The sequence below is a fragment of the Rhamphochromis longiceps genome, linkage group LG5, assembly GCF_057381845.1.
Source record: "Rhamphochromis longiceps isolate RC_006_pf linkage group LG5, R_longiceps_female_GT1.1, whole genome shotgun sequence".
Taxonomy (NCBI): Eukaryota; Metazoa; Chordata; class Actinopteri; order Cichliformes; family Cichlidae; genus Rhamphochromis; species Rhamphochromis longiceps.
The window spans coordinates 23,036,490-23,050,100 of NC_140561.1; the positions used below are offsets into that span (position 1 = coordinate 23,036,490).

The 13,611-nt window shown below is 40.3% G+C and overlaps 1 protein-coding gene across 1 annotated transcript in view; it reads right to left on the reverse strand.

Annotated features, from left to right (window-relative positions):
- bsnb (bassoon (presynaptic cytomatrix protein) b) overlaps positions 1 to 13,611 on the reverse strand; it is a 71,266-nt gene that overhangs the window by 54,577 nt on the left and 3,078 nt on the right. Inside the window, exon 2 of the mRNA XM_085407818.1 lies at positions 7,208 to 7,598. Coding sequence (XP_085263944.1) covers positions 7,208 to 7,598 — 391 coding nt within the window. The remainder of the gene's footprint in view (positions 1 to 7,207; positions 7,599 to 13,611) is intronic.

The following is a 13,611-nucleotide window of genomic DNA, read 5'->3' on the forward strand; positions in this document are numbered from 1 at the left end:
GCAAGACACACAAAGATCAACAGCTTCATGGAAAGAATAATTTAGAAGGATCGAGAGAAAAAAGATCACATTCACTAAAATTAAGTGAATCTTGAAGAGATTCCCCTAAATGGTATTTTCATACATGATTTATCTCCTACTCTAAATCTAACCAAATGACATCTTGATTTCCTACATTAAATTCTTCACAGCTCACCCATGTCAGACAGAAGCAATGCTGTCTTTCACTAAAATGAAACTTTAATAGTGATTCATGAAACATTCTCATTGTGTTACACTTTGCCAGATCTGAATGTCACTGAATCTCTTGTGCCACATCATCCAGAGTTAGAGGGGGATTAGAAAAGTCTAACGCTAAATATCTGAATTAATTTGAGGGGATTAGGAACCGTCCTCTGCCTCCTCTGGGGTATAATGGACTTATCCTTCACTGATATGACCATATCACTGTATTTACATTTATATAACTAATACATTACCCACTCAAAATGTGGCCGTTTCGAAAGGCCAACTGCAGCTTGCAGCTTGAGTGAGTGATGAATTCTTTTGTTGACCGAGGAATGAGGCTTGTCAGCAAACACACTGCTGATTCAGGTAGCGTCTAATTATTTATATTGATATTTGACAAAATCTAGATTGTATTTAATGTGTAGGCTAACTTTGCTTTGCAGTTTTCTCTATATTTGCATGTAAATGTGTGTGTATGTGTACTGTGATTATAAACAAAGGCCCTAAATAAGCCAGTGGAACAGAGTTAGCACAGACACACATATAACATTACTGTTTTATCAAAAGGACACAAATAAGCACAGAATTAAACAAAAAACACCCCAAGTGAGCTTGTGAAGCAGAACTGCCAAATTAGGCAGGCGCTGCAGAATAATCAGCTAAAAATATACTTTGAGAACCATGAATGCCCACTAATAATGTCCCTGAAAACATACAGCAACATACAGAGAAAACTATTTTTTCTGCAATGCACCAACATATCAGCCAATCCGATTGCCTGTGTCAGCCTTGCTGACTGTTTATTGGGCAAATAGAATAACATCTGCTAATGGCAAATGTCATCTCACTAAACACTAAGTGCTAATGTGATGAAAATCTGAAAGACCTTAAAACTTTCAAACAGATCGCTTGTGTTTGTGTCATTCCACAAACAAACATGCACTATATCGACTCAAGTACTACGTCTTACACCCATGCCCAGAAGCTGCCGGCGCAGTTTTTGTGCTGATGTTAATGCCAGAGGAAGTTATTGAGTCAGCAGAGTGTTGGTGACTTTTACGCACTATGAGCCTCAACACTCAGCAACCCCGTTCTGTAAACACTTGGGCTGAGTTGCTGTGGTTCCTGAACGCTTCCACTATGCAATAACACCACTCACAGTTGGTTATGAAATATCTAGGAGGTAAAAAAAAAAATCATCATGAAGTGATTTGTTTCAACGGTGGCATCATATTACAGTATCATGCTCAAATACATCGAGCTCTCTAGAATGACCCATTGTTTCCCAAATGTTTGTAAAGAAAGACTTCATGGCCCGTTGTTTGCTTTTACACACCCATGGCAATGGCACAGTAAACAGCTGAATTCAAAGATTAAGGGGTGTGACCCAATATTTTTGTCCAAATAGTGCAAGGCCTCAGCTATGGGAAAAATTAAGAATTTTACTCTGCATCTCCACAATTTCTAGCAACAAAAAATGAAAACTATAATAATATTCAACAGTACACATCCTTTCTTCTCCAGCAGTTCTTTCAGTTTGATTCCTTGTTGTTTTCTATGAGATCTTATTAGTCCTCTTTTGTGAAGTGCTTTATATTCTGTGTTTCTGTTACTCACTTCCTGTTTTACTTTGGTAGTCATTTGTCTCTTGTGCCTTGTATTTACTTCCTTGTGTTGTTTTCATCAGTTTCAGCTGTGTCTCGTCACCCTCCTGTGTCCACTTTCCTCGATTACCTGGCCTCAGTTCTTTGTAGCATCATACTGTGTACCTGCCGTGAGTGCGAGAGAGACAGTACACCTGTGTGTTTGTGTTACTCCGACTAAATATATAATCCTCTTGTTTTTGTTACGTGTGTGGGTGTGTGAGGCACCTGTGTTATTCTTTTGGATTTTGGACCATATTTGCCTGTTTCTGGATTCATCATCAGTTTGTTCAGGAGTCTGCATTCAAGCTGCTATACACCATATGACAAATTCACCTTCCGAACAGGAAGCAGACTGGTTGAACTCTATTTAAGAAATATAAACAGTCACACATATGCAGATAGACTCCTTCTTTTATTCCTTTTAGCTCAGCAAAAAACTCAAGTGGCCCTCAGTTTGAAGAACACAGCGCACTTTCTAAAAGTTAAGAAGTAATCACAAGTTTAAGGTCAAACTGGGATCAATACCATACCTGAAACACTCACAACCCACAAAGCTGCCTTCGAGCACGCTTGAAAATTACAGAATGTTTACTTATGACACTATGGACAGCTTGCTCTCCCCGGTTGGTGTTGCTTGAGAAAATTTATTTTCAGCCTTGGGATTAGAACTTTAGAGCATTAAAGTCGATTTAAACAGTCCCATGTCTGACTGAGAAATGTAGTGTTTAACTGTAAGCTTGTGTACAAAAGACGTCCAGCTGTGCACCCAGTATATGTTTTCCTGATCAGTTTGTGGTCTCAGTTTCTAGTTTCAAGGGTAATTGAATTTATGCCTTTTAGAGGGATGTTTTTGTTTTTTTCGTTTGTCAGACATATGACTATCCAAAGAGTATGTAGTGAGCCTCAGTTTTTTAGTCAGCCCTGTGCCTCACTCATTGTGTCCAGTTTCAAAACCAAGATGGCAAAAATTCTCCGTTTGAAGCTAGAAAGTGGGCCTTCACTAACAATGACAATAGCGCGGTAATCTAATCTGTGGTTTTCAGTACACAGTGTCTACGAGGCCAGTCTGCTGTTTGGTGCCTAACAGATGTACAGTGGGTTTCTCTCTTTCTTTTTATACTGAACGTCTGCCTGTTTCATCTGATTACTGAAGCTTTTTGTCTGATCTTGATTGGAAACATTTTATTGTAGAGTCCAAATCGATATTACTGCTTTTGGTTTGGTTGCTAAATCTATCTACTGCAACTGTAAACTGTGGCCACCTACCTGCTATATTTTAAACTCGAATGAGGAGATAGAGTGCTTCTGTGTGGGAGCATTTGTTAAAACTGCTCTTTCAGCTTGTGGGATTGTTGATAAAAAAAGAAAGAAAGAGAAGAACCTCCAAGGCATTTCTGAAACAAAGACTTTAAAGAGTCATTGTTTCATGACTTGTTTGAAGAATGTTTCAGCTCCATGTCAGGGGTGTGTCTTCATCACCAAACTGTATGAAGAAAAAATTTCGTTTTCAAAAGCATCTTAGCATTGTTTTCTGATTTGTTTCTCCATTTTGTTGTTGTTGGGGTATTTTTTTCTCCCTACGCTGAATTTATGCAGAGATAGATAGTGTCAGTACGAACACTCTGGCTATTACGGTTAATTTATGATGATGCTTTTTTTTCTCCTCCCGTTCTGTCTCCTCCTGCTACGGCACAGCTTTTTCAACCAGCTCTGTCTCTCTCTCTCTTCCTCTCCCTCCTTCTTTCAGCTGTGGCTTCTCAGGACCGGGCCACCGTTGCAGACAGAAGGAGGGTAGGGTCTATAAATAGAAATTGGACCAATTATGAAGCAGATGTTCCCCTGTATGGTGGTGGGAGAACACTGTCAGGGGAGAATGTCTGTGGTATTCTCAGTATCGCTCTCACTGCTCTTGTTCTTTGTTGTTCTAAGGTTGCCTTTAGACCGTCTCATTTCTTGCCTTTCTGGCTTTCTCGTTTTCTCATTTCGGTGCTACCTACGTCACGTCACATGTAAGTCTTAGTTCACGTGCACGATAGCTGGCATGTCTGAATTCGTAGCTATCATGTCTAAATAAAACTTGTCTTCTCAGCTTGACTGACAGCCACGTAACAGATGCGGTCTGTGAGATCCATTTGTCGCTCGCTGTTTACATCCAAATTGCATTACCATCAAGAGGTAGTTTAACACAGCTCTGACGTGCATTGCAACAATTATCTTCACCCCTCAAAGAGTGAAGAGAGATTCTCTTTACAAGATAATGTGGCTTCTTAAAAGAAAATCCAGGCTAGCCCCGCTATTTGAGTCTGTGCTCAAAAATCCAAACATGAAATCATCCACAGCTATCAGGACTTTAATCGGCACTGCCATCTTTCTGTGATTTAATGGGAAATCCTCTTCAATGACAGATTTTTGCTCATATTATCCTGATAATCTGGGGGACTTCAGTGGGTCTCTGTAAACTATTTGCAGACACACATCTCTTGCACAAGAAGTGGTCCTAATAGTGTGTTGTCATCACAGGTCTAATCCTGAAACTACAACGAATGAGAAAATTCTTCAGGTAATTTTTCACACAAAACACCAAATGTTCAAATGAAAACAAGATTATAATCTCAGAAAATCCCAAAACCTTGTTATTATACAGGACAGGATATATGTTTATATACAAATATTTTACTATTAAGAATCAAGAGAATCCCTGTGTGGATTTTGACACAGCCTTGCTATGGCTATCCTTTCTCTGGGCCAGTTCCCATCACTGTAATCGTAATTCCTGTCATCGTCATCTTCTGCATTATCATCACCTTGGTTGTCATCAGTTTCCCTGATGAGTGATAAGGCTGTTTTAGATATGCTGTAGTGAGGCTGAAGCCAAATCCATCCTAAGTAGGTTAAGGGGGTAAATCTTCAGGTCTCCAGAGGCTGGACATTTTCCCTCCCTGTTTCTCTCTCTCTCTGTCAGGATCTGACAAGCACACCAAGCCTGAGCTGAAAAGCACCCACCTCCGCTGTTCTCTTTACTGCCATGCTCTCCTTCACTCCCTGCCATGATCTATTCTTTACTGTCTGTTTCCACTTTGGTCCATGCTTTTTTCTTTCTCATCTTTCCATTTCCCACTGCTTTCTTCTTCCAACGTTTGCAGTCTCCTCTCTTATGCACCCGATGCATACATGTCATCAAGCTTACACACACCCATTGGGCAGTACATTTACATGCACGCATTTATCGTTCAAAAAACCTAAACATTATATTCTGCATCCTAATATTTACTCAGCCTACGGTCGCTCTGATAGCCTGTAGGCCAGCGTAACTGACATTGCTTCTTGGCTTCAATTTGCAACATGACTCAGTGAAGTTGATTTGAAACTTTGTGACAGATGACACAGCCACACTTGACTCACAGTTACAGTGAAGCATGGCCTAATTCAAATTAGGCAAGTGATTTATTTTCAGATGAAGGCAATAGGCTTTCTTAGCTACCTGTTAACAGCGATGAGTGTTTAGACGCATATGAATGATTGCGAATGATGGGGTAATGTGTTGTGCTCCTTTTTTGGGATGATATAAGAATCTGTTCAGATTTTTCAGAAGAGGCTCTGGGCATGATTAGGATGTGCTTGTCAGAAAGGATGGATGTATAATATACAGGCACAATATACTTCACATAAGTGTTATGTAAAGATAGATTAGCTGAATAAACAACAGAGTTTGCTCTAGAGGTAAGAGCCTCTGATTTATTATGGCTAGTAGGGGGTGAGTAATATATTACTATGCACCTTGGAAAAGTGCATGCAACCAGGTCTTTGCAGATGAAAGATTATAAGCCAACCAAACTATTAAATACTCCACCTATCAAGAGAAATCATGGCTGGAGCAGAAGTTCACAGCTCTCAAACAACATGCATCTAATTCACATCTTGACTCCCATTCATTTGGTGCAATTCAACCCATGAGTCAGTCAGAGCCAACTTGATAACAATTGTCATCAACAGCATTACTCATAAATGTCAATGAGAAATAACATTCAAAAGACAAATTAAACCAAATTGTAGCACCTGAATCACCCACTTCAAAAAAAAATGCATACACCACTATGACGTTACAAAGGGTGTAGAGGAAAAGACTGGCAGTGCAGCAGCCAGAGACCATGGCGACAGCTGGTGAAATAGCTGTTGGAAAGTGAGCAGGTACTGAGTTCAATTACTGATAACCCGTAGGAGCAAAGGACACCAATGACTGACCTCCACTACAGCAACAAGTGAGTCAGTTTGTACACTCACCAGCCACTTTGTTAGGTACACCTGTTCATCATAAAGACTCAATCACATGGCAGCAACCAATCATGTTTAGGCATGTAGTCAAGACGACCGGCTGAAGTTGAAACTGTTGTTGTCTGATGGATGGGCTGGTCTGGTATGTGAGTGTTTTGGAAACTGGTGATCTCCTGTCAAACAACCATCTCTAGGGTTTACAGAAAATGGTCCAAAAAAGCAAAGGTGGCTGGTTGATGCCATAGGTCAGAGGAGGATGGAAGGAAGGAAACACTAATTCAAACAACAACTCATTACAACCAAGTGCAGTAGATCATCTCTGAACCCACAACATGTTGAACCTTGAACACTTCATGCCACAAAGCTCAACTCATCTCAAACTGCTTTCATGAATATGAAAATGATTTCACTGTACTCAAATCTGCAGCACCTGTGTGATGCTATCATGTGGAACAAAATCTCTGAGGGATGTTTCCATCATCTTGTTGAATCTATGCTATAAAGTGTTAAGACAGGCCTGAAGGCAAAAGAGGATCCAACGTGGTACTAGCAAGGTGTACCTCCTAACGTCCCAGGTAAGTTTATACTGACAGGACTTTAGACGTGCAGTACACATATTTGACTGATGATGAAAATAATACAATCATGTGACAACAAACAAAACCTGATGGTGTTTAGACTTGGTCCTATTTTAAAGCAGATCAAAATTACAAGGAAAATCTTGTGCTCAGTTTGTCAACATTAGAGAGTAACCTTCTTCCTTTTATTCTCTTTAGCTCTGAGGCAGTCTGCAATGCTGTATGCCTGAATTCATTCCAAATATGTTTGTGCAGTCGATTACACGGTTGCATTTTTTAACCTTTTTAGCAGTATTTGAGATGTTTTTGTTTCCGTGCGAATGCACCATGGCAGATGCTCACTACGTTTGTAACTCCCTCACTGACAGTAACCGGGAATCAGATGAATTCACCTTTACTATGTGGCACTGGTCTGCTGTAGTGAAAGATAAAAGAGAACAATCCTTGAAAATAAAAACATCTTGGTGAAGCAGATCCACCTACCTCTGTTAGGTCAGGGTTTGGGTTGAAGCCACACTGGTTGCACACCATGGAGCGGCACTGCGTGCAGGTGTTGATGTTCGGCTTGTCATCCCCAGTGCCCATCAAGTCGGTGGTTTTGCAGACGGGGCACAGTTTGCTGCTGGGCATGGGTGCTATTTGAGGCACAGAGTAAGGGGAGGTGGGGACACTGCCTCGGTCTGGGGACGCAGAAGGGGACCTCCCAGTTCTGCTACTACCGACGTCCACCTGCAGACTCTTCCTGGCCACATGGCCCTGGCCTTGCTCTCCATGAGGCGCAGCATGCTGTGGGGTGTCATGGGAAGCCAACCTGTCACCTGTCCCATGACCGATCTGGCCGCCTGCTTTAGGTCCTGAGTCTGATGGAGGTGGCCTGACAGAGAGGTAAAGAGAACACAAAACAAGGTGTACATTAGATCTGTGTCCTAAGCTAGGAGTATAACCAGTTTAACAAAGAGACTATTGTTTACTGAGAGCCAACTGAGCATGGAAATATTTCTATTCGTCTAGGGATAGGAAAGGCTTTAGCTCTGAAAAAACTCAAGAAGCTTCTCAGCTATTCTCTCAATTACCCTTTGCAAGGTCAAGACTGAGTTTTACACACTTTATGTACATTTTACACTTTTAAAGTCATACGTTTTAAAAATCCTTTTCAGGTTCGCTTGCTGGAAATGGCTTTATGATCACTATATCAGACTGCACTGAAGCACACATATCCACTGTGTCTGTGACAAATAAAGTCTTTGAGTCCAGTTAACATGCTTATTCTTATAAGCACACATTTGCAAACACCCAGTCCATGCTATTTTTTACTCATGAATGCAAGGCCATCTATTGCATAAACGAGAACGCCGAAATAAAAACTCATTACACTCTCTGCTGGAAGTAACTACACGGGGTTACGAGCTTTTTGGTTTTTTTCTTTTGTTAACATGCAGAAACTTTAAGAAAATAACCACAGCAGCCTTTTGGAGTGATTGAAAGTACTGAAAGAAGAATAGTGAACATCATTAAGAGAAACGTGGTGTTTCCGGGTTTAGACTTAGGAAAACAAAGGAACCTAACTTTGTTTTTCTGACCTTTTCTTTTATAATAAATTAGTATATATTTTAAATGCATTGCATTTGACTTTTTCTTAAGTGGGCTTTTATAGCTGTAACAGCTACTGAATATAAATAAGCAGCAGTGCTTCTTCATAAAGGATGCATTTTGGAGTCCTTCAGCTCTGAGATGCATTAGGCGCACATATCATTAAAAGATTGTATTGTGGTTCATGATGTGATAGCAGACCACTCAAAACAGAGGCCAGGAGTAAATCAAATGCTGCCTATTTTATAGTGCCTCTTTCTGTAAAGTGCTTGTCTTTAAAGCTGGTCTGTTCTCGCCTCAGCATTCTGTTTGGGGTGGCACAAAGGTGGCGTATCAGGACTGTAAACTTTGGGTTTTCTTGCACACCCTGGCCTTCAAGCACTGGTGCCAACAGTTAAATAGGAACGGAGGATTTCCACTGTCATAACAACTTAGACCTTGTTTAGTCATGGCCGTCATCTTCAAAGACAGTCGAAGCAGCAGCCCTGGATCCACAGTGAGGGAAGTGTGGCGATAATGGGAGAATAAAGGAATTAAAATAGAGCATGTTAGCAATTGTGACTCATTGGCAAACACTTGAGTTGCCACAAAACTCTAACCTTGTTCAACTCTCTACAGGAGCTCTGTGTTTACTGCAGTGAGCCCATCGGGAAAATCTTTACTTTTCATCTATCGACTGTGAACTTGAAATTCACACAGTTGCTGACAGTCTATGGCGGACCATCACTTTCAGTCCTTCTGAGGCTACACTCATTCCTTCTCAGACATGGGATATGTAACATTGCTGGCTTCATGAATATTTAAAATGTAGGCATTCGGTGATTCATATGGGTCAGTTTTATGTTAATAATCCTCAGGGAACATTGACAGAGCAGTTACCAGTTTCACACAATATTATGTAGTATGAGCAAGATCTGACACTAAGTAACATATAATGAATTATTTTAACTTTTCTTTGATTAGCAGCTGTAATGCGATAGTTGTTTTGATCACTACAGGAGCCACATTGTGTATGTGGTTATGGGAATAGATCCATACAAACTTGTACATATACAAATGTAGCTTATAAACTACAGTTCACCTGCCTGAAGTGAAGTACATAATGTAATTTGCAGTGAGATCCTGATCAATCCTGTCTCAATGTCAGGGATAATCTCACATAACTAATTAATGAAGTACTGCTGTTGTGCTGTGTGCACAAATGCATGAAACTCTCTCACTCTGAATAAACACAGTACAGTGTTGTGTGCGCCAATCCAATAATGGATTTGACTCCATGCATTCAGACGCGCTATGTTGAAAAGGATACTTAATGTTATCAGGTGTGACTCGGCGTGATTGCCGCCACTGCTGCTGATTTTACGAAGGTAAGCATTCAGACATGAAACCCTCAGATAAATGAACATTTTTTAGTAGCTGATGCGTCTTACCGTTGATCCACTGTGCAGTCTACATTTAAGTCTATGTCAAGGTGTTTTCAGAAAATAATTGCAATTTAAAACACCGAGGCACTAAGTGGAGTCTCTTGTGGTTTATGTAAAGCCTCAGGCACCATGGCTTAATGAGAGTCAAAAGCATAGTTTAAACTTGAGGACACTTTTTCAAAAGATTTCTTCAAATGTTCTCATCCATCAGTAAGTGGTAATCCACTGAGAACAACTTGTGGCTTTGTGGCGAAAGCACTAGAGACTGCTTCACAAAGTGGATAGTAAGGCATTTGTGTGTTGCCAGTCTTTCATGCTGGGGAGCCCCATGTGAAACTTTAGATCGCGAATAAGCAGAAAGATGATTAGATTGTCTACTCAGCCTTAATCATCCATGTGACAATATCCCAATGTCACATTAATTAAAAATTGAAATGCAAGACAATGAAAATCTCAGAGAAATTTTTTAGTATTACAGGAAACACTATTCCCTGAATTGCCAAGAATTAGATGGGAAAATTTTTACCACTTTCATATGAGAAGAGTAATATAAGTTAACTGCAGAGATAAACATTTAGCATACCTCTGTTTTACTGTGAAAAATCTTATCCCTGTCTAATGTAGCTGAAGGTTTCCCAGCAACGGACAACAGCAAAAAACATGTAGGTGCTGACAACTTTTGGACACGTGACAATCACGCTGACTATGTAGAATAAAGCGAATAAGCCCCTGGTTACACAGGCCATCTGTCCAACACAGGTCATGAGGCAAACATTAGATTTTAGGTTTTTTGCTGGAGGTTGACTGCAATCACTGTGAAAGTGATTGATAAAGCTCCAGTCACACGAGTCTACAGTCCACCCCGTAGCAAACGCCTGTTTCTAGGGGCAAATGTTTGTTCCCCAACTAGTTCCTGAAAACCTCCTTCTGATTGTCATAGGAGTGATGCACTCATCTGCAAATGCTGGTAAGCTCTTCAAGTTGTAGTAAAACTTTAAAAAGTACAACACAAACCAGAAATGGAGAAGCTTTGCCTTCAAAGTAAAAGTTGCGCCTTCTGAAACATGTTGTCTGCAGCACTGAGACACAATTTTTGCTTTGAAGGTGACCCTTCTCCATCTCAGGTTTGCCTCTCACTTTTTGAAGTTATAACACCCTTGGGCTAGTAGTTAGTGAGTATTTTTTAGACAAACATGAAAAACTACACGCAACTGTGACAGTCTGCTAGCATCCATGCATCCATCCTCTTTTGTTTATCCAATTCAGGGTCGTGGGAGGGCTGGAGCCTATCCTAGCTGCCATAGGGTAAGAGGCGGGGTACACCACCACGCCAGTCTGTTGCAGTGCTAGCACCCAAAGCAAACGATTTCATCCAGCAACAGCCAGAAACCTCCAGGAAACACCTGCCAACCAGTTGGGGCGCACACATTTAGCCCTAGCAACCGGTGGTTGTATCACATCCAATATGTCTGACAAATTAAGCAATGTGTGCATGATGTCACATGAGAAATTTGTACTGAAAAAATGCTCATGTTTTTATCATTACCCTCAGACAGAGCTGTTTTTGATATTTTCCCAAGCTTCAGGCTAAGCTAATCTAGCTAGTTACTTTGAGGTCCCTAATACTGACTAAACAGATATGAGTGTGATTTCTTATCTGTAGTACATCCTTTAGGTGCTTGCTAAAACACATGCAGTGGGCATTGACAGACTGGCGATGTAATGCGAGACAGGTGAGACAAAACTAGTCATGCTAATCCTGTCAATACTTTAGCACAGGAGGGTATCCACAAAGACTGAAAGTGCTGTTTGCACAGTGATGGCCATAGACATAGTAATTCAACTTAATCCACTATTAAATATCCAGCATAAGAGTCATGGCTGAGAGCCTTTTTGATCAGCATCTAATGTTCAAGTCGGTTTTCAGTTTAAATACAGAATAACATCAGCTCCCTTTAACATCAAATCAAAGCTTTTTTTTCCAAAATGTAGTAGTCTTGCTGTTTTTGTGCATTTCCATCTTTCCTCCCAGCAAAGTTTCATATAGTCCATGTTTTAACTAACAGTACTCATTGTCCTAATAAAAATCTAATTACTGGCCTATACAATATACCAACCCATTACATTGCTTTGAAAGGGTTTACTGAACAATAAAAACCACTGCAGCTATACAATAAACAGCAGGCATTCATTTATATTTACTTTTATCATTTGGATTAAAAATTGTCTTCGCACTGACATCTGGTGTGCCAATTAGGTCCGTTGGTAGAGGGGTAGTCATCAGACTGATGTGTGCTTAATTTTAGCTGGATAAAGTTTCAGAGTCTATACAGTGGAGATGCTACAGACACAACATTAAAACCACTCAAAGACAAATACTGACCATCTAGTCACACTACACTGCTCTCATAACTCCCAGGTCCCAAGTGTGAACAGTCTGATCCACAGAGACCTCAACTGGCAACTAAGTGCACCCAACAAGATTCCCCAGAGAGCCCATGTCCACGGCAAATCAGGGCTATTTTTACAGGATGATAGTTTAAATACTTGTGATGTAGTGTATGTTTGTATCTGGTTTAGGCTTTCTCTCTGTTGGAAATGAACCTGTAGCTGAGGCTTCTGAATGAATGTGCCTCCCATTTAGCAGTATTTAAAGGTCAGAGTGGAAAGGGTTAGGGTGATGAGATGTGCACATGATTAATGGCATTATTTGATGCGAATGTCCAATTGCATGTTCAGTGTATCAGTAAAATGTAAATCCACCATTAAGTATCTGTTTGTCGAAAAGCATCAACAACTATCGCACTTGTTTTTCAATCAGCGCCGGGTACGTCACATCAAAAAGAAAAAGGAAAGAAAGAAAATGTAACAAGGTTATGTTTATTTCCCAGAAGGAAACACTTACAGCTTCATAATTATCCAGCAGGGCAGATTTAATTCTGTCATTCAATGGCTGCTGGACATTAGACAAGAGTGTTTCTGCGTGTAAGTGAATCATCGGGGTTAAAGAGGAACAAAGCAGGGGTTGGCACACATTTAAGCAATTTCTGCAAAAAAATATATAAAAATAAGAAAAAGTGATTATTAGTTGTTGCCACTAACAACCAGAAAAGATGTCAGACACAGAATGAATGATTTTCAATTAGTTTTTTCAATTGGTCAAACCTGCCAAAAAAGCTGTGACAACAAGATCCAAATCAATGTTATAAAGCGTGTATTACAGCATCTCTGACAACGTTACGTAGCTTTGTTAGAGGGCACAGCACTTCTTGATTTCATTATTTACACCACTTTTCATACTTTAACATCAGACAAGCTTGGCTGCCCCTAAAAAATGATGAGCAGCCAAGTCATAGATGAGGGGAAAGCTTACTCTAGAGCCAACATATTCCCAATCTTGCTGGACAAATGTAAAAGTAGTAGTTGCAGTGATGAAACTTTTAAGTTTATCCTGCAATGCCTCACATCATAAATGTGAAACATGGTTCAGTACATCAAATGGTCTTTCCCAAAAAATCACGCAGAGGTTCCTTCAAAAAGCAACCTCAAAGACAGCACGCAAGCTGTGAGCTACAGCTGTATTGTGTTTTGTGGCGATTGTTACTCTGATGGCAAAACGCATCCAGTGTGTAGTTGTGACTAGACTGGACACAGTGTCTGCGCTGCCAAAATATTCAACGTGGCATCCAAGTTCAGTTTCATCCGCAGAACAGCCTGGAAACACAAAGAAGATGGTACTTGACTTGGATATGTGGTTTTAGCCAGCTTCACGAGTAAAACGTATTTTAAAAAAATCAGTTTAATTGATAAAATAAGTTTCTTCTTTTTTGAAAGTTTGATAATGCCGCTATTCTTTTCCATCTGTGAGTAATT